The 18,685-nt window shown below is 52.5% G+C and overlaps 1 protein-coding gene and 1 pseudogene across 1 annotated transcript in view; one reads left to right on the forward strand and one right to left on the reverse strand.

Annotated features, from left to right (window-relative positions):
• The window catches only part of LCMT1 (leucine carboxyl methyltransferase 1), a 56,864-nt gene extending 49,713 nt beyond the window's left edge, over window positions 1–7,151 (reverse strand). Inside the window, exon 1 of the mRNA XM_066383380.1 lies at window positions 6,889–7,151. Coding sequence (XP_066239477.1) covers window positions 6,889–6,995 — 107 coding nt within the window. The 5' untranslated portion in view covers window positions 6,996–7,151. The remainder of the gene's footprint in view (window positions 1–6,888) is intronic.
• On the forward strand, window positions 7,035–18,680 carry LOC136404360 (F-actin-capping protein subunit beta-like; annotated as a pseudogene).
• Window positions 18,681–18,685: the final 5 nt, after the last annotated feature.

Raw genomic sequence — 18,685 nt, forward strand, 5'->3', positions numbered from 1 at the left:
CACGCCCGGACAATCTGCTTTCATCCTACGAAAATTACCCAGACTGGCCACTCAGATCTCCCCACATGAACAGTGAGCCCGAGTGACAGCATCGGGTCCACAAAGCAGGCTGCGGGACCCCAGGCAGGAGTTCCCAGGCTGCTGGAGGGAACGTCCCCTTGTGTGCAGATGCCCCGCTCGGCCGCGACACTGCGCACCCAGCTCTGCTGTCCCCTTCCACCACATCCTCTGTCCCCAAAGCCCAGAGAACACCCACTCTATCTGCAGATCCCGATTTCATGTTTAAACCCAGATTCAAAGACTCAAAACCTCAGATCTGGAAGGGCCTCGAAGGTTTTCTGTCTTCCTTCAACCCCAAACACTTTCAAACGTCTCACGGCATTCACGCGACACCCGCTCAGTGTAACCCATCTTTAAATCAACTCAACGTCTTGAGTACGTGCTCAGGTCTGATCCACTCTCTACCGTTTTCTTTTCTTATAACATACACTGGAATACACCCCTAACTACGAACACTGAGACCATTCATCTGGGCACCGCCTGAAACATCTCACGTTCCGCCCCTGGAAACACTGATCGGGGCCAACCAGCTGCCCACTCCAGACACACTCACTGTGTCCTGCCGACGCGGGCCTCTGCTGCTACAGGGGGGAGGTGGGAGACGCCCCCCACCAGCACCTCTTCATCGGGGACTTGGAATGGGGAGGACCCGGAATGGGGAGGCCCCCCCCCGACTCTCCCAGCCTCTGAGCATCACGGCCAGCGGGTCCACTGTGCTCTGAATCACACCCACTCACAGGAACACCTATGTCCCCGGCTCTCCCTCCTCTGAGCACCACGGCCAGCGGGTCCACTGTGCTCTGAATCACACCCACTCACAGGAACACCTATGTCCCCGGGGACAACCCCAGGAAAGCCCTGCTGTGCAGACCAAGGCTGAGAGCAAGTGGGGGCCTTGTGGGGGACTGAATTCTACTGTTGTCCTCACCACCTAACCTGCTCGGATTTAGAGCTCTGCCCCCAATACGGCATTGCTCAAGTGGTGTGTGTGTGTGTGTGTGTGACCGCATGTGTGTGTATCTATATGTGTGTATATATGTATGCGTAAGTGTATGTGTGTAATATATACATACACCCACACACATAATATATTGTATATTATGTGTATGTATATGTATGTGTGTGTACATATGCATGTGTGAACATACAGAGGTGAGCAAAAGTAGATCTACAGTTATTCATATGAACAAAGACATGCAGGCTCTGATTACTACACTAGCTTTATTCACTCAGAAGAATGTCACTCACAACTATAAACCTCCATTTCTAACTCTGTACATGTGTATTTTATATATATATAATGTTTATGTGTGTGTGTGTAATGCATATGCATGTATAGATATTACGCTGGCCCTGGCTGCTTGGCTCAGTGGTAGAGCATTGGCCTGGCATGTGGATGTCCTGGGTTTGATTCCTGGTCAGGGCACACAGGAAAAGCGACCATCTGCTTCTCCACCCTTCCCTCTCTCCCTTCTCTCTCTCTCTTCTCCTCCCGCAGCCATGGCTCGATTGGAGTGAGCTGGCCCCAGGTGTTGAGGATGGCTCCATGGCCTCCTCGTCAGGTGCTAAGAAGAGCTCAGTTACTGAGCAACAGAGCAAGGCCCCAGATGGGCAGAGCATTGGATTGCTTGGTGGATCCTGGTCAGGGTGCATGTGGGAGTCTGTGTCTCTGCCTCCCTCCTCTCACTGAGTAAAAAAGTAATAAATAAAAATAAATAAATAAAATAATGCTGAATGAATGTATCATTCTGAGAGACCTGGAGCTAATCAGGCAAAGGAGGGTGGGAGAAAGCATTCTGGGCAGAGGAGCAGCACGCTGGGGGCCCTGAGGGAGGGGCGACAGGACACACCTGAAGAGCAGAAAGGCTGGTGGGAAGGGGGGGGCGTGGGGGGGGAGAGGGGAGGGGGAGGGCAGGGGGGGAGGGCAGGGTGGGGGAGGGGCGACAGGACACACCTGAAGAGCAGAAAGGCTGGTGGGAAGGGGGGGTGTGGGGGGGGAGAGGGGAGGGGGAAGGCAGGGGAGGGGTGGGGGGGTGGGAGAGGGGAGGGGGAGGGCAGGGTGGGGGAGGGGCGACAGGACACACCTGAAGAGCAGAAAGGCTGGTGGGAAGGGGGGGCGTGGGGGGGGGAGAGGGGAGGGGGAGGGCAGGGAGGGGAGGCGTGGGGCGGCGGGAGGCTGGAGCAGGTCAGAGGAAGCAGGGCCACGCAGGCCCCGTAAGGAATAAGGAACCTGGTCTCCTAACAGCAACAAGAGGCCGTGACACCAGGGAGTGGCGTGGTCAAGCGTGCCTTTTATAAACTGTCCCTTCAGTGTGAGACGTGGACTTTGGGGGCGGCTGGGTGAATGGGGGGGCTCAGCGGGCGGACCGGTGCCCCATCTCAGACCACAGACTGCCCGCGCTCGGACGGAGGTGGCAGAAACGAGGTGAAGAGAAGGAAGCCGACTCCAGGCCCGGCCAGCAGATACAAGTCCAGTCTGGGTGACCGATGGCATGGGGGGTGGGGGTCAGTGGCAGGTTGGCTTCCGGGCCACCCTACCCATGTCCCCCGCAAGCCTAACGAAACGGCACCAGTCACTGGGCTGCGGGAGGGGTGGCACGGAGACCGTGGGAAGACGATCTTGAGCAGTTTTGGAAACAATGAATCTGAGATCCTTCTGAGACGCCTGGATGGAGACGCTCCGGGGCGCCGTGGGCGTGAACCTCCAGGGTGGCCCAGCCGGATGGTGACAGGTGTAGCCTGGCGAGCAAAGCTGTGCCCACTTCCACCTGGTGTCTGACGGTCAACCAAAAGGTTCTAAGTAACAAGTGACAGGATAAGATGTATGGTTCTGAAATGTCACCCTCGTCACAGCATTCGCACCGGGATGAGGGAGGGGCCAGACCAGGCGCTGGGGGTAACCCGGCGCACGAGGACACGTGCAATAGACCAGGTGGGCCAGGAGACCGAGCAAGGGCTGCAGCCGGGGAGGGGAACCGGAACAGCTGCGCGTGCCTGCTGGGGACCGTCCTCACCGGAACCAGCGGGGTCAGCTCTCCACTAACAGCCCTCAGGACCTCCCTGTTTCAGTATCCATCCCCCCCACAACCCTGTCCTCCACCCAGGCCCAGCCAGGGTCCAGTGCCCTGGTCCACCCCTGCACTTCACTCGCTCCGCCATTCCACTCCCGCATTTTCCTTCTGCAAACACCTCCCTGTCTGCTGAAGACGCACCTGCCCCACTCTGGAAACAGAGGAGGAGCCGGACCCCACAGGCTCGCCCGGCCCTCGGACAGCCACGCTGCTCTCCTGGTGGACGGCGCCGGACCCCACAGGCTCGCCCGGCCCTCGGAGAGCCACGCTGCTCTCCTGGCGGACGGTGCCGGACCCCACAGGCTCGCCCGGCCCTCGGAGAGCCACGCTGCTCTCCTGGTGGACGGTGATGGACCCCACAGGCTCGCCCGGCCCTCAGAGAGCCACGCTGCTCTCCTGGTGGACGGTGACGGAACCCACAGGCTCGCCCGGCCCTCGGAGAGCCACGCTGCTCTCCTGGTGGACGGTGACGGAACCCACAGGCTCGCCCGGCCCTCAGAGAGCCACGCCGCTCTCCTGGCGGACGGTGACGGACCCCACAGGCTCGCCCGGCCCTCGGACAGCCACGCCGCTCTCCTGGCGGACGGTGACGGACCCCACAGGCTCGCCCGGCCCTCGGACAGCCACGCCGCTCTCCTGGTGGACGGTGACGGACCCCACAGGCTCGCCCGGCCCTCGGACAGCCACGCCGCTCTCCTGGTGGACGGTGACGGACCCCACAGGCTCGCCCGGCCCTTGGACAGCCACGCTGCTCTCCTGGTGGACGGCACCTCTCAGAATATCAACACAAGGTCGCAGCAACTGTGACCACGTGAAACAAAGCAACACTGCTCCGCAGTTTCGTCTCAGAGGACAGAAGCAAGGTCTTCACGCCACCCACAAGGTATAGGACACCTGTCTACCTGCTGACATGAGGGACTGTGGCTCCTTCCTGAGTTTGTGTTGGTCTCACGTGACCACACCTCCTTCCAACAAAGACTGACCAGAGTACCCGATGACAGGACCGCCCCTCCTCCTGCCGGCACCCAGGCCAGAGCAAACCTCCACTTCCCGGAAGCCTCCCCAGAGGCATCCAACCCCAGCCCGGCTCCTGTGAGTTCTAGCGCCCTGTCCCTGACAGGCCCCGTGGGTCCCCCCTGACCCCGTGCTCCCTCACTACGATGAGTAACTGACCCAACCTGTTTGACCACAGGTGCGTTTCCACTGGTCCCTGCTGGAAGGACCGGGACAACTGTTACAGGACGGGGTCGTTAAGTTTCTTGGCTGAAGTTAGCGAATTCCCAGCCAACAACTGCCATTTTCTCTGTTTGGCCACACCCACAACCTCACTGACGTTACCCTGAGAATAAGGGGAGCGAGGGGTGAGAGGGAAGCTTGAGGAAAGTGGAAAATGTCTGAGTTAAGTATTCCGGAGAGGAGGAAAAGGCGCTGACCAGAGAGTCATACGAGAATGGTCACTCTCTGTGAAGGGCATGTGAGGTTGGCTGCCATGAACTCAGGGCAGTGCCAGGCCTCCCTGCTGCGCGATTCCTGCCACCAGTATTCGGGTGAAAGAGAAGAGTCTGGCTCAGCCAGGGTTTGGAGGAGGGCGAGGGGGGATAAAGCCTCGGCCAAGAGAACTGCTCAGCGACTGGCTGAGAACTCTAAGCTCAGCTGGGAGCCGACAGCCCAGAGGAAGTGTCTGAAGGGAGACCACGGAGGTCCTCGGGGAACTACGCTGAGGGCACAGCGCATATAAGGGACTCCGCGGGCTGAAGAGAAGAGCGCAGAGAACCATCGAGGAAACGCATCCACGTGGCCAACACGTCTGGTCTTCAGAGCCTGGGAACCAGCCCAGAAGCTTCTGGTTCAGTGGGTCAGGCGTCACAGGTCCCCAGCACCTGTCTGTTAGAACGCCCCGCAGGCGATGCCGCTGCATAGTTCGGGCTGCACACGACCGCCTTAAACCCTCTGCGGGTCCAAACCAAAGCCCCTACCGTGTCCAGAGGGCCATGACACAGAGGGCCCTGGAAACGGAGGCAGAGAAGAGCTGGAATAATCAAAAACTATCCAAGTGAGAGTCGAGGAAAGCCAGGCTCTAGTTCCACTAGGTCTCTGTACTTTTCTTTGTGTCTGAACCATTTTAAAGCTCATTTATTTTTTTTTAAATAAGCAGGCATGCAAAAAAAAACATTTCCAATAAACAGTAAGTAAACTGATATGATCAATAAATATTAGGTAAACCTAATTCTAACGTGCTACAGGAAAGTATTTTGTGTCTCTCTCATAATTTAGATGGCACTGCAGTCTCTTTACAAACATCAGTCCGTAGGAGGAAAGTTATTTCTGATTCCACAGTGCTACAGACGTTGTCAAGAGCAACGGAACGCTGCAGAAGAAACGCAGCTGAATGACAGTCACTCGAGTTCACAAATCTCCCCAGGGACTGCCTCCACCCTTCAATACCTCTGCTTGTGTTTATTTATTCCATCCACCACCGCTAACACATGCTGCATGCAGACACCACTCCGAGTGCTTTACTAACGGTCAACAGGATGCAACCTTTACCATCACATACCAAGCAGATATTGTTCTATCTTCCCCACCAGACGGACACCTGAGACCGCAGAATGGTTTAGGAACTTGCCCATGTTCCCACACGAGCTGCTCAAGGGCAGAGCCCAGGTCAGCACGGCGTTCTGGCCATGGAGCCCAGGGTCCGCACCAGTGTGCCTGTCGTCTCCGAGAACCTTCAACACGTGCCAGCCTTAAATCCCCAACTTCCGTCCTCCCCACCGGACAATCCCTCCCTGGCCCCGCCTGCACTCTTTCCCTGCTCTGCCTGAACACCGTCCTACACAATTCTTAAAATTTTTATTTTAGCCTTTTGTTCTCAATTTGAACATCGCTGCCTAAATGACAAACTCTAAATGGAACGCTGTATCTCTCAGCGCCCAGCCCAAAACTGGGATGATAAATTTCACCGGGAATTAAGTGCCTACTGTCTCTTTTCCAACTCGCCCGTACACGACAGGCGCCGTGCCAGCCTTGCTCATCAGGTGTTCCCAATCACCGAAGCCCTACCGCGCCGCGCAAAGGAAGGTCCTGGCACAAAGCAAGCCCTCCGTCATTTTTGTTGAATGAACGAACGGAGTACACTCAAGTCTGCCGCTTTCCATTCTATGATTTCGGGTGCGTGACAGGCACCTGTGCTCACAACGCATCCCACCCACTTCACCCTCCTAGCGTGGACTCTTGTCGTAGACAGGCAAGGGCTCTGCCAAGTACCGGCTCTGCACACCCATATCCGATGTGGTCACCGACACCTCACTTCCACCACCCGCCTCCCTTGATTGGCATGAGCTTCAAGGTGCACCATGGGGATCGGGACACATCCCCTTCTCCAATGGAATGCAACCTATAAAAGAAGGAGAGTCGGCAACTCTGCGCCTACCCGAACCCATCAAGAGTGTAGCCAGTCACGTGCTGCACGTCTGTCTTTCCAGCAAGACCCCAGAGAGGCCCAGACCACGCGCGCCCCGCGCAGCGCCGTCCTCCGGGCCTGCAGGCCCCGCGCCCCGGGCTGGCGCCGTGCCTGGCACACCGCAGAAGGGAGATCCAAGTCTGAGGGATGGAAACGAACCCCAGCTCCGTGCAAGCCGCAGGTGGGCGGCGCGGGCCGCGGGAGCTGGTGGGCGGGCGCCTGCTGGCACGCACGCGTGGGCCCCCGACGCGGCCCCGGGGGGACCTCGACCCCGCGCCCCGCAGGCACACACACCTCTTGCACATGGACGCATCTTCACAGGTGCCGCGCACGCCCTCGTCGTCCGTTTCGGTCGAGGAAGAACAGGAGTTGAAAGGGGGCTTCCTCAGGCTAGTGGCCATGGGCGTGGGAGGTTCCGGGGAGCTGCGGCCACCCGGGACATGGAAGCTGGGTCCGCAGCCGCCGGGGGGAACAAGCGACCCGCCCTAGAAAAGCAGAAGAGGGGGCTGGACTCCGCCCGGCTCAGCTGGCGCGGCTCGGAGAGGCCGCCCACGACCGCTGTCCCAGCAACCTTCGCGCCGATGGGAGCCTCTGACAGACGCCCATTGGGCCGCGGCCCGGCCTCTCAGCCTGCGGAGATGTTCATTGCACAACTCCTTTTGGTCCCGCCCACACAGCCCGGAAGTTTGCGGAGGCGGGGGAGGGAAGTAAACGGAAATGGACACAAGATGGTATCGCTATGCTTTCTGGGAATTGTAGTCTTCGGGGCGTTGGGAGGCCATTGGGTTTCTTTAGGCTGGTCACAATAGTTTATGACTGTAATTAACGCAGGGCAGGAACCTAGCGTTGGGGCGAAGGGCAGAGAATCCAGCAGGAGGAAAAAAGTGTCATTGTGACAGTCATTCGGGGCTCAGTATCATTCCACAATTGAACAAATATGTATTGATTTCCTTCTGCGCTATATGTATTGATAGGAGCTGTACTCTGAACACATAATGGCCTTTGATGTGTCATAAAGGAAGGAATGGGTGGAAAACTGATACAATAGAAAATTATGCAGCAATCAAAATGAGTGAACTGCCCTGGCCGGTTGGCTCAGTGGTAGAGCGTTGGCCTGGTGTGCGGAAGTCCTGGGTTCGATTCCCGACCAAGGCACACAAAAGAAGCGCCCATCTGCTTCTCCATCCCTCCCCCTCTCCTTCCTCTCTGTCTCTCTCTTCCCCTCCCGCAGCCGAGGCTCCATTGGAGCAAAGATGGCCCGGGCGCTGGGGATGGCTCCTTGGCCTCTGCCCCAGGCACTAGAGTGGCTCTGGTCGCGACAGAGCGACGCCCGGGATGGGCAGAGCATCGCCCCCTGGTGGGCATGCCGGGTGGATCCTGGTAGGGCACATGCGGGAGTCTGTCTGACTGCCTCCCCGTTTCCAGCTTCAGAAAAATACAAAAAAATAAAAAATAAAAAAAAAAATGAGTGAACTAGAGCGGCCAGTTACAAGCATCAATGGCTGAATTTCAAAAACATAATAATCACCAAATGAAGGAAAAATAACATTTATATAAAGTTCAAATCAAGCAAAATTAATCTTGTTTAGAGAATGCCTATATGATAAAAAAAAGAGTACTATACAGGAAAGTAAAGGAATGGAGGGGCAATGAATCAGGGTATTTGTGACCATTAGCAAGTGAGGAGGGTAGGACAATTGGAGGACAAAGAAAGGGAATGGGGAAGAAATACACAGACACCCCAATAATTTCTCAAATTGGGGGAGGGGGATTCACATGTGTTTGTTTTGTTATTTTGCATATTCAAGATGTTCATTACTTATACTTTGTACTGGATTTATTACAAAGTGTTTTTTAAAGAAGTGTGTTTGCATTTTGCATTTTATTATCTGTCAGGATCAGGGGGCAGATAAACTCAAACTTTAAGAACCTTGGATTGCACACCCAGACACTCACACACACACACACACACGCCAAATAAACAACAACAGAAACCCAGTACCCATGTCTGGGACAATGTCAGATATCAAGTGCTGCAAAGTATTCAATGGAAGGACAAGACTTCATTAACACCCAAAGTAGAAACAACGGCAAGCTGAAGCTAGGAAGTTCTGCCAAGGGGAGGGGTGATGAGGTGACGCGTGCCACCTTCTTTGAATGATCCTCTGTGAAGACGGTAATGTAAACCATTGAACAAATACAGTCTCCTAGTTCGGCAGTGCACCCACTCCACGGATGTAATCACTGTCCACAGCAAGTAGAATAAGTTGTGGTTATCATCGATGTGAATGGTGAGGATGAGGCGGATTGGAAGAAGGTGGCAGATACTCTGATACACTTGCAGTGTTTGGTGAAAAAAGAATATTCTTTGTTGAGCCCTCAATTCAGAAAAAAAGATGGTGATTCCGAGGACTTGGGTCAGGGTTTCACGGAGGGCCACCCCCAAAGGCTTCCCGCAGGCAGGGCTAGCTCCTAGCATATAAGCTCCTGGCCAAGGGGTTGGAACTTGATGACACAGGAGTAGACTGGAAATGGCAAGCTTTGTGATCTACGGTTGTATGATGCTTCCAAATAGGAGACGATTGAGTAGTTGTGAACAATGTCCTAGCCAGAGAAAAGTCACTAACAATTAATCTGCATTCTCTGGCAAAGTCAAGAAAAGAGAAACTGGGGTTTAAAACTGCTGTGAACATTAATATTGGGAGCAAAATCTGTGCATTAACTGTGAAATTTCTTCCCAAGAGGTTAGAGTGGATGGAGATTTATTTGTTGCTTCAGCTGTCTTGTACTTCTTTCTTCTATAACAACAGCTGGAGTTTATTATGGAGAACTACACTCCCCTTTCAGCCTACATGGATCAGGTAAAGTTCCCTATCTGATACCAAGACCTGGCCAATCACACACAAAATTACCCTAGCTGCATTTTAGGGTGTGTGTGTGTGAGTGGTGGTGGTGTTGCTGGTGACTAGATTGATCCAATAGACATGAATCCCAGGAGTTAAATAGGAGTTGATGTGACTGGAAGAGTTTTCTTCCTTTTTTTAAATTTAATTTTATTATTTTCTTAGGTGAGAAGAGGGGAAGTGAGGCAGACTCCCACATGAGCTTCATTGGGATCCACCTGGCAACCCCATCTGGGACCAATAGTCAAGTATCGAGCTATTTTTAGTGCCTGAGGCTGATGCACGCCAACAAAGCTATCCTCAGCACCTGGGGTCACAATTGAAACAATTGAGCCAATGGCTGTGGGAGGGGAAGAGGGAGAAAATGGGGAGAGGGAGGAGGGGAAAACAGATGGTCACTTCTGTGTGCCCTGACAGGGAATTGAAACCGGGACATCCGTATGCCAGGCCGATGCTCTAGCCACTGAGCCACCAGCCAGGGCCTGGAAGAGCTTTCTTTTCTGCCGCACTTAAACCTGGGAGGCTGTATCTTTGGAGCTACTGAGAGCCATCTTGTTACCTCATACAGCCTGAGAAAGATGCTAATGGCAAAGCTAACAGAGTCTTCAGCACTGTATGCTCACTTAGGGGTGACCTGAGTTTGGAGTGTGGGAGCTGATGGGAAAATCATTGAGCCTGTGGAGCTGGGCAGTTAGAAACAGCTGAATTCAGAAAGATGGAAGAAACAGGTCATCGGGAGCTGGCAGCTTTCAACCTGAGCTGAGCTCACACTAAACTCACCCCCCACCAGCACCTACTAGTACCTCAGTCAAATCATTATTTTCCTTCTCTGGTGGTCCCATTTTCCAAGCCTTTGACTTCCTCACAAGCTTTAAGTAACTATACCATGTCGGAAAGTTTACCTTTCCTCCATTGAATTGCTTTTGCACCTTTGTCAACAATGAGGTGTGCCTATTGGTTAGGATTATGTCTGGGTTCTTTGTTCTGTTCTACTCATCTGTGTGTCTATCCCTCTGCAAATACTATACAGTTTGATTTCTGTTGCTCTGTAAGTTTTGAAATCGGGTGGACTGATTGCTGCCACCTTATTATTCTTTTCCAAAATTTTCTAGCTGTTTTAATTCCTTTGTCTTTCCATATAAATTTTGGAATAACATTGTGTATCTCTACAAGAATATCTTACTGGTTTTTTATAAGAATTGCGCTAAATCCCTATATCAATTTGGGGAGAATCGACATCTTTACTATGTTGAATTTTCCAATCCATTAACATAGTATACCTCTCCATTTATTTAGATCTTTGATTTATTATTATTATTATTATTGGTGTTGTATAGTTTTCAGCAAACACGTCTGGACATATTTTGTTAGATTTACACTAAAATTTTGTTTTTATCAGTGATTGCAATTGTAGGTGGGGGGGTTATATGTTCACTGCCAGTATATAAAAATTCAAGTGACTTATATATTTATTCTATATCTTGTGACATTGTTAAATTCAATTATTAGTTTTAGGAAGAAATTTTTTAAATAACTTCCTGTGGTATAAAGCCTGAAATGTTCACTATTAAGAACTGTCATGACATCTGGCAAAATCAACGGTGCCTCGAATGGCCTAACAGGAAGCTCCCTACTCTCACTCCTTTCAGAGATAGGTCTCCTAACTGAACAACTATTCTTCTCACAGGGACCACCCGCAGCACCTGTTGATTCCCAAGTACCAGGCTGCAGTTCCCTATCGGTTCACAGAATTAGTCCATCAAGCCCAATACACCTTCCTCAGGGAACCACGGCTCACCCCATTGTCTTCTCACTACAAAGTTTGCCCCCTGTCACTCCTGCTGGTTCACTCTGTTCCCAAGTGCAACCCCCACATGGCCCTGCTTGGTGTGTGGTGTCCTCCTCTGGGCCGGGAGTATACATGACTAGTAAACTGTGTTAGTCCCCTCTCTGTCCAGTGTCCTGTGTTCAGCCATCCCCATATAAGTCTAGGGTAGGAATTCCTCTCTCACCAGTGGAAACAGAAGAGGAGGTAGCACCACAAACAGAATGGCTTAACCTCAGCTGAGGACACCTGGTCAGCTTTAACTGACTGCTCTTTTGATGAGTACCTAGTTTCATAAAGTGGTAGTTATTCTCTGAGATGTAACTGCCAATTGCCATCCGGCCTGGGCTTTGAGCTCATGCTCTATGATCTCAAATGGGTATTGCCATTAATTCCTGCCCCAGTTTCTCATTCTTACCAACAAGGCAAGAACAGCTGTTTATTTCTAGTTTATCCCAAAGTGAGGTGCCATTGGGTGTGACCGGTGTCTGACAGGTGGTCTCCCGAGCTCCTACCTGAGGGCAGTGACCATGCAACATCTTTTTTTTTTTTTCTTCTGAAGCTGGAAACAGGGAGAGACAGTCAGACAGACTCCCGCATGCGCCCGACCGGGATCCACCCGGCACGCCCACCAGGGGCAACGCTCTGCCCACCAGGGGGCGATGCTCTGCCCCTCCGGGGCGTCACTCTGCTGCGACCAGAGCCACTCTAGCGCCTGGGGCAGAGGTCAAGGAGCCATCCCCAGCGCCCGGGCCATCTTTGCTCCAATGGAGACTTGGCCGCGGGAGGGGAAGAGACAGAGAGGAAGGAGGGGGGGTGGAGAAGCAAATGGGCGCTTCTCCTATGTGCCCTGGCCGGGAATCGAACCCGGGTCCCCCGCACACCAGGCCGACGCTCTACCGCTGAGCCAACCGGCCAGGGCCAACCATGCAACATCTTAATTGACGGGTGCTTGAGTTCCGCTTAGTGGGTGTGGGGCTACCCTGTTTCCCCCAAAATAAGACATCCCCTGAAAATAAGACCTGGCGTGTCTTTAGGAGCAAAAATTAATATAAGACACTGTCTTATTTTCGAGGAAACAGGATACATTGTTGTACATGAAAACAAAGTCACAAAAAATTCTTGATGGAATTCAGAGTTTGGTTGGTTAGGCTGATGTTTGTGATGACATGACTACGGTATAAAAATCAATGTTGATTTTTTTGTCCAACAATAAATGTGAATTCTTGTTCATGGAAAAATAAGACATCCCCTGAAAAATCAGACCTAGCGCCTCTTTAGGAGCAAAAATTAATGTAAGACACGGTCTTATTTTCAGGGAAACAGGGTAGCACTTTGGTCTGGTCACTGTGTCTAGCCTGATGACCATCACGGGCTGTTGGGCCACCCTACAGACACCGTCTGGGGAGGCGCATTTCCAGCAGAGTCCTGGGGATGACCCCTTCTGTTGTTTGTGGAAAATAAAAGAGAAGGCCAGCCCTGGCCGGTTGGCTCAGTGGTAGAGAGCGTCGGCCTGGCGTGCAGAAGTCCCGGGTTCGATTCCCGGCCAGGGCACACAGGAGAAGCGCCCATCTGCTTCTCCACCCCTCCCCCTCTCCTTCCTCTCTGTCTCTCTCTTCCCCTCCCGCAGCGAGGCTCCATTGGAGCAAAGATGGCCCGGGCAGGTGCTGGGGATGGCTCCTTGGCCTCTGCCCCAGGCGCTAGAATGGCTCTGGTCGCAACAGAGTGACCGCCCCGGAGGGGCAGAGCGTCGCCCCCTGGTGGGCGTGCCGGGTGGATCCCGGTTGGGCGCATGCGGGAGTCTGTCTGACTGTCTCTCCCCGTTTCTGGCTTCAGAAAAATACAGAAGAAAAAAAAAAAGAGAAGGCCACAACCCCAGGTAGATTTCAGAAGATCTCTGTGGTCGCCTCCTGAATCACTGCTGTTCAGGCAAAGGGAGTGAGTGACCTTGCCCGTGTCCTGTGCTGTTGCTTCCCTTGCTGCTGACATGTGCTCTCTTGACCCCTAAGGATTTCGAGGTGCTCATCCCTGGCACCATGTGCCCTGGCAGCACATGGCCCAGGCACTGATGGGGGGAAAAAACCATGTGGGAGGGACAGTTGACCTCTAACTTCTTTCCCAGGGCAATGCCCCCTAACCAGTGTGCTTGGGCTTTACGTAGTCCTGGTGCTTACCAGCAGAACAAGGGACTTATCCTATGATCAAGGTGCTTGAGGCCCTCACCCCAGCTATAGACCAAATAATCTCACTGGATATGGACTCCAACACTGGGAGATTTACGTCCCTCCCCCGAAGGAAGTGGATTGTCACCGGCGGGACCAAACAACCTGAAGTTCTCACCGCATGTGACTGGATGGGAACAGACAAAAAAAAACACAACAACCTGTCACTTTACATGCCTAGAAACAAAAAACATCCAGGAGGGATCTGTACAGAAAAACGGCGCAGCAGGGCAGCCGTCCAGACGGGAAAAACACCGGGCAGCCCCGTGGCGCAGGGACGGAGTTCCTTCAAACCTGACTGCAGCCTGATGTCCTTCCGCCATTCAGCCGCTGCCGTGAGAGAGGCCCTGACCCTGAAGATACTGATCTGATACTCCGTGTGTGGGGAAAAGCAGTCTCCCAGTTGTGGCCTGAAATAAACCATGCTTCTCACTTCCATTTTCTATATTAAGACTCCAAACTTTTGTTACTTTAAAACTATCAAAATGTTCTGCTTCAGTGTGTTGGGGTTTTTTTTTCTTCTTTTCAGGCAACTGGGTTTTGATTTGTTCTATCGTATTTCGCAAATTCCTCATCTTTCACAGAAAAAGAGCTGAATGCGCTTAATAGTCATTGGCTCCTGCTGGTATTGGAGATTATCCACTTCCGGTTTCTGCTCTTGTAAAGACTGAAGTAGATGCTGCTTACTCTGCTTTTGATCTTCAATTCTTTTATTTTTTAAAAAAGATTTTATTTCCTTTTTTTTTTTTTTTTTTTGTATTTTTCTGAAGCTGGAAACGGGAGAGACAGTCAGACAGACTCCCGCATGCGCCCGACCAGGATCCACCCGGCACGCCCACCAGGGGCGAAGCTCTGCCCACCAGGGGGCGATACTCTGCCCCTCCAGGGCGTCGCTCTGCCGCGACCAGAGCCACTCTAGCGCCTGGGGCAGAGGCCAAGGAGCCATCCCCAGCGCCCGGGCCATCTTTGCTCCAATGGAGCCTTGGCTGCGGGAGGGGAAGAGAGAGACAGAGAGGAAGGAGGGGGGGGTGGAGAAGCAGATGGGCGCTTCTCCTGTGTGCCCTGGCCGGGAATCGAACCCGGGTCCTCCACACGCCAGGCCGACGCTCTACCGCTGAGCCAACCGGCCAGGGCCAAGATTTTATTTCTTGATTTTACGCTGGGGCGGGGGGGGGGGGGTAGTGAGAAGTATCAACTCGTAGGTGATTCACTTTAGTTGTTCGTTGCTTGCTTGTTGCATGTGCCTTGACCGGGCACGTGCCAGGTTTCAAGCTGGAGCCCTCAGTGTTCCAGGTCAACGTTCTCCCCACTGTGCCACCGCAAGTAGGCTCCAGTTGTCTTCTGACGATGTTTTATTCTTCCTCCAGATTGCCTTTCACTACATCTAGTGATAGTCCAGCGGTTAGGGCTTCTCCTAGGGGCAGCTGGGCTCTTGTTCTCTCCCTTGTTAGTTTTCAAGATGACTCTTTTTTTCATGGACTTTTCCCTCTGCGGTTTGTTGAAACTTTTTTATTTTTCCTTAAGGCTTGAGCATCCTTATTAAATTCCTCCCAGAGACCTGAATTTTAAGTTTTTCAATAAAAATGTTCTTTTACTTCTCTGGTCTAGTTTTCTCCTTAAAACATCTCTCTTGAAAGACAAGTACCATATGATTTCACTTATAAGCGGAATCTAATGAACAAAATAAACTAAGAAACAAACTAGAAACAGACTCATAGAGACTGAGCAGACTGACAGCAGTCAGAGGGGTGGGGGCTGGGGGGCTGGGTGAGGACGGTGAAGGGATGAAGCAAAGAAAAAGTTGTGAACACAAGACAGCAGTGTTGGGGCTGCAGGAGGGAAGGGGGATAGGAGGATTAGAGAGGGGAAGGTGGTGGAGAAAAACTTGACTTGAGGTGGTGAACACCAAACGTAATATTAGAGACGAGACGTTGCAGATTTGCACACCTGAAACCTGTCGTTTCATAAACCAATGCCACCCAATAAATTCAATAAAAAACTAGTTTAAAAAATCTCACTTTTTGCAGAAGCCTTTTTTATTGATATATTTTAATTCTACCCTCAAGTTCTTTGATCTTCTTGATAGACTCTTCTTTCTCAACATGCAGAACTTGAGTAGTTTTGTTTTTCTTACATATGGTGAATTTGAGCCATCGGTTGATCAGATTCCCAAACCACCCTGTTGTAACAGGTTTTCTAGTTATCCAAGCCTTTTTGCATAATCGCTTCTTTTTTTTTTTTCTTGGAGCCTACGATTTACTTCTGCCAGTTTCTGTTGAACATTCTGCAGCACTGCAGCTTCAAGCTGATGGTCATCAATTTCCTTATTTCGATTCTGTTGAAGTTCCTCAGTGGTATTTTGCCATTTACAGATTTCATTGTGGTCAAAACTGTTTGCTTCTCATCCGGTGGAAGTCCAAAAATGCTTCCAGTGGCTAACTTCAGCCTCACATCTTAGAATTTCGTCAACCTGTTTTTACTTTGTTTTGATGAAATCAGGTCAGCAAAAGTCTATGCCAGCTCCTTTGCTAGCTGAAGCATGCTGATTGATATCCTAAGCCAATAAAGGTGACGCAGGGGTCGTTACGAGCGCTGACTGCCTCTTCAACAACTGATCCTTTAGCATGATCTGTTTCTATGGCTTCGGAATCTGGTTTCCATGGCTTTCAGTTGTAGTTGATGTCGATAAGGAGCAGTTTGCTGCCTTATTTGAAGCTCTGATGGTTTATGCTTCTATTCTAAGTCCTACAAAGAGTCTTAGGTCTCTTGTTCTCTGATCTTAAGTTCGCTTGCAGGGCTTCAACATCCTTTCTCTTAGAATCAGGTGTCTCTTCCCCCTTTTCAGTTTCCTTCGTCAGCACATCTTTTGTGAAGTTAGAGATGTGGTCAGTGAAAGAAGCCACATGGCCTGCCCCCCAACCCCAGGGAGTGGCTAAGCTAGAGCCAAGGCCACTAGACCAGGAGGTCATTGCTATGGAACATAGGACTGACCTGGTCCATTTGGCAAAAGTGTCCAGCCCCATCGTGGGATAGCCACCCCTCCCCCTTCCCCCAGAAATGCTTCCCAAGAGACTAAACCAGAGTGAAGTAAATCACAGTCATGTCTTGCTAGGCAATGGCTCGAGCCTGGGGTTTGAGGGAAGGGGACTAGGGGGCCTAGGAACCCTGAGGCCTAGCCTGGACACAGTGCTCCTGTCTGGTGACGTGGCCCATGAGCTTCTTATGTCCCCTCTGCCTCTGTGAATGTCTCCTCACTGCCCTGTCCCTGCCACCGGCCCTCCACCACCACGATAGCTGCTCAGGGGGTGCCACCTCCCATACCATCCCTAGGCATGGGCTAACAGAAAACACACATCACCTTTGACTTTCTCATCTCAACAGTCCATGTTGTCCTGCAGTATGTGATATCCGTGCCATGTTTTAGAAAATTTTGAGGTAACATTTCCCGAGTTACATGCATTCATCTAAGAGCACCAGTGAGTGTATTTGGACCAGTGTCTGACTGCCCATCAGTGTGACCCGGGGAGGACAGTGAACAGTTCCTCACCCACAGTCCTGGGGAGGGAAGGGGTCAGTCAGTCAAGAAACAGCTGAGTTTAAGAGAAGCGGGTGGCAGGGGAGCAATGGTGCCCCTGGTGTTGCCTGTTACAGGTGTTTAGATCTCCTCAGGGAGTGAGTGGACGAGAGTATCAGAAAAGACCGAGGGAAAGTGGATCTGGGTGGTGAGTGCACAATGCAGCCCACGGATGCCGACTTACAACGCCCACTTGAAACCTCTGCATTATTAACCGTGGTCGCTGGCAGTGCATTTCACGAAAATAGTTTTTATCAGTGGACCACGGCTTGCAAGGAGGCGGCGCTGACCTGCTTGTTTACGCCCTGCACAGGGAAAAGCGGAAGCGCCGGTCTCCGCTGCTGGGAGGAGAGCCAAAGACGCTGGCACCGCCACCGCGAGTCATCGGCAGCTGGACTGCGCCCTGGACCTAATGAGACGTCTGCCTCCGCAGCAAACCCAGAAACTTCTCAGCGCCCTTCTGGACCTGGTCCCAGTCTGTGTGATCTCCTATCCTGCTGACTGGGCACTGAATATTGCCAAAGACAAGGCGGTGGGAAAGGATTACCTTTTAAGGACCTCTGCAAGCTATGGTGGAGTACCAAGCATGACCTTCCTCTTGAAGATGGGGCCCAGTTTTCTCTCCACGGTAAAAGCTGGAGGTGGAAGCCACCATGCCCTTGATCAGTACGGAGACTTGTATCTTGGAGGCAGTGTCTCATCTGTGTACTTCTGGAATCTGGACCATGGTTTTGCTGGGCGTATCATCATCAAGGAGGCTGGGGGCGATCAAAGATCAAATGCTGCTGGAATTGCATCCACGCTATGGAAGCGCAGGCGAAATTTCCCATGACAAGTTGACATCCACGGTGCCGCTGTGGCTGCAAACCCACAGATCCGGCTCCAGCACCTGCACCTGGAGGCGGCGCCTTCCTTACCAGACAGGCGGAGAAAGATGAAACTATGCGTGACTGCTACCAACACAGTAGTGTTGGTGCCTGGTCAAGGGCACGGGAAACGGCCCTGGCCGGTTGGCTCAGCGGTAGAGCGTCGGCCTGGCGTGCGGGGGACCCGGGTTCGATTCCCGGCCAGGGCACATAGGAGAAGCGCCCATTTGCTTCTCCACCTCCCAACCCCCCCTCCTTCCTCTCTGTCTCTCTCTTCCCCTCCCGCAGCCAAGGCTCCATTGGAGCAAAGATGGCCCGGGCGCTGGGGATGGCTCCTTGGCCTCTGCCCCAGGCGCTGGAGTGGCTCTGGTCGCAATATTGGCGACGCCCAGGATGGGCAGAGCGTCGCCCCATGGTGGGCAGAGCGTCGCCCCTTGTGGGCGAGCCGGGTGGATCCCGGTCGGGCGCATGCGGGAGTCTGTCTGACTGTCTCTCCCCGTTTCCAGCTTCAGAAAAAAAAAAAAAAAAAAGGGCACGGGAAACAAAATCAGAAGTAGGCTGAATGAGATCCACTTTGAAGAGCCAAGGACCATGTCAGCGGGCTGAGGTCTGCGCAGACCTTTGCAGACAAGTCACAACAAGAAGCTCTTAAGAACGAGCAGGTGGAGGGCTCTGGAGAGAGAGCAGCCATGTTAAACCTC

Source organism: Saccopteryx leptura, chromosome 4 (genome assembly GCF_036850995.1).
Source record: "Saccopteryx leptura isolate mSacLep1 chromosome 4, mSacLep1_pri_phased_curated, whole genome shotgun sequence".
NCBI classification, from domain to species: domain Eukaryota; kingdom Metazoa; phylum Chordata; class Mammalia; order Chiroptera; family Emballonuridae; genus Saccopteryx; species Saccopteryx leptura.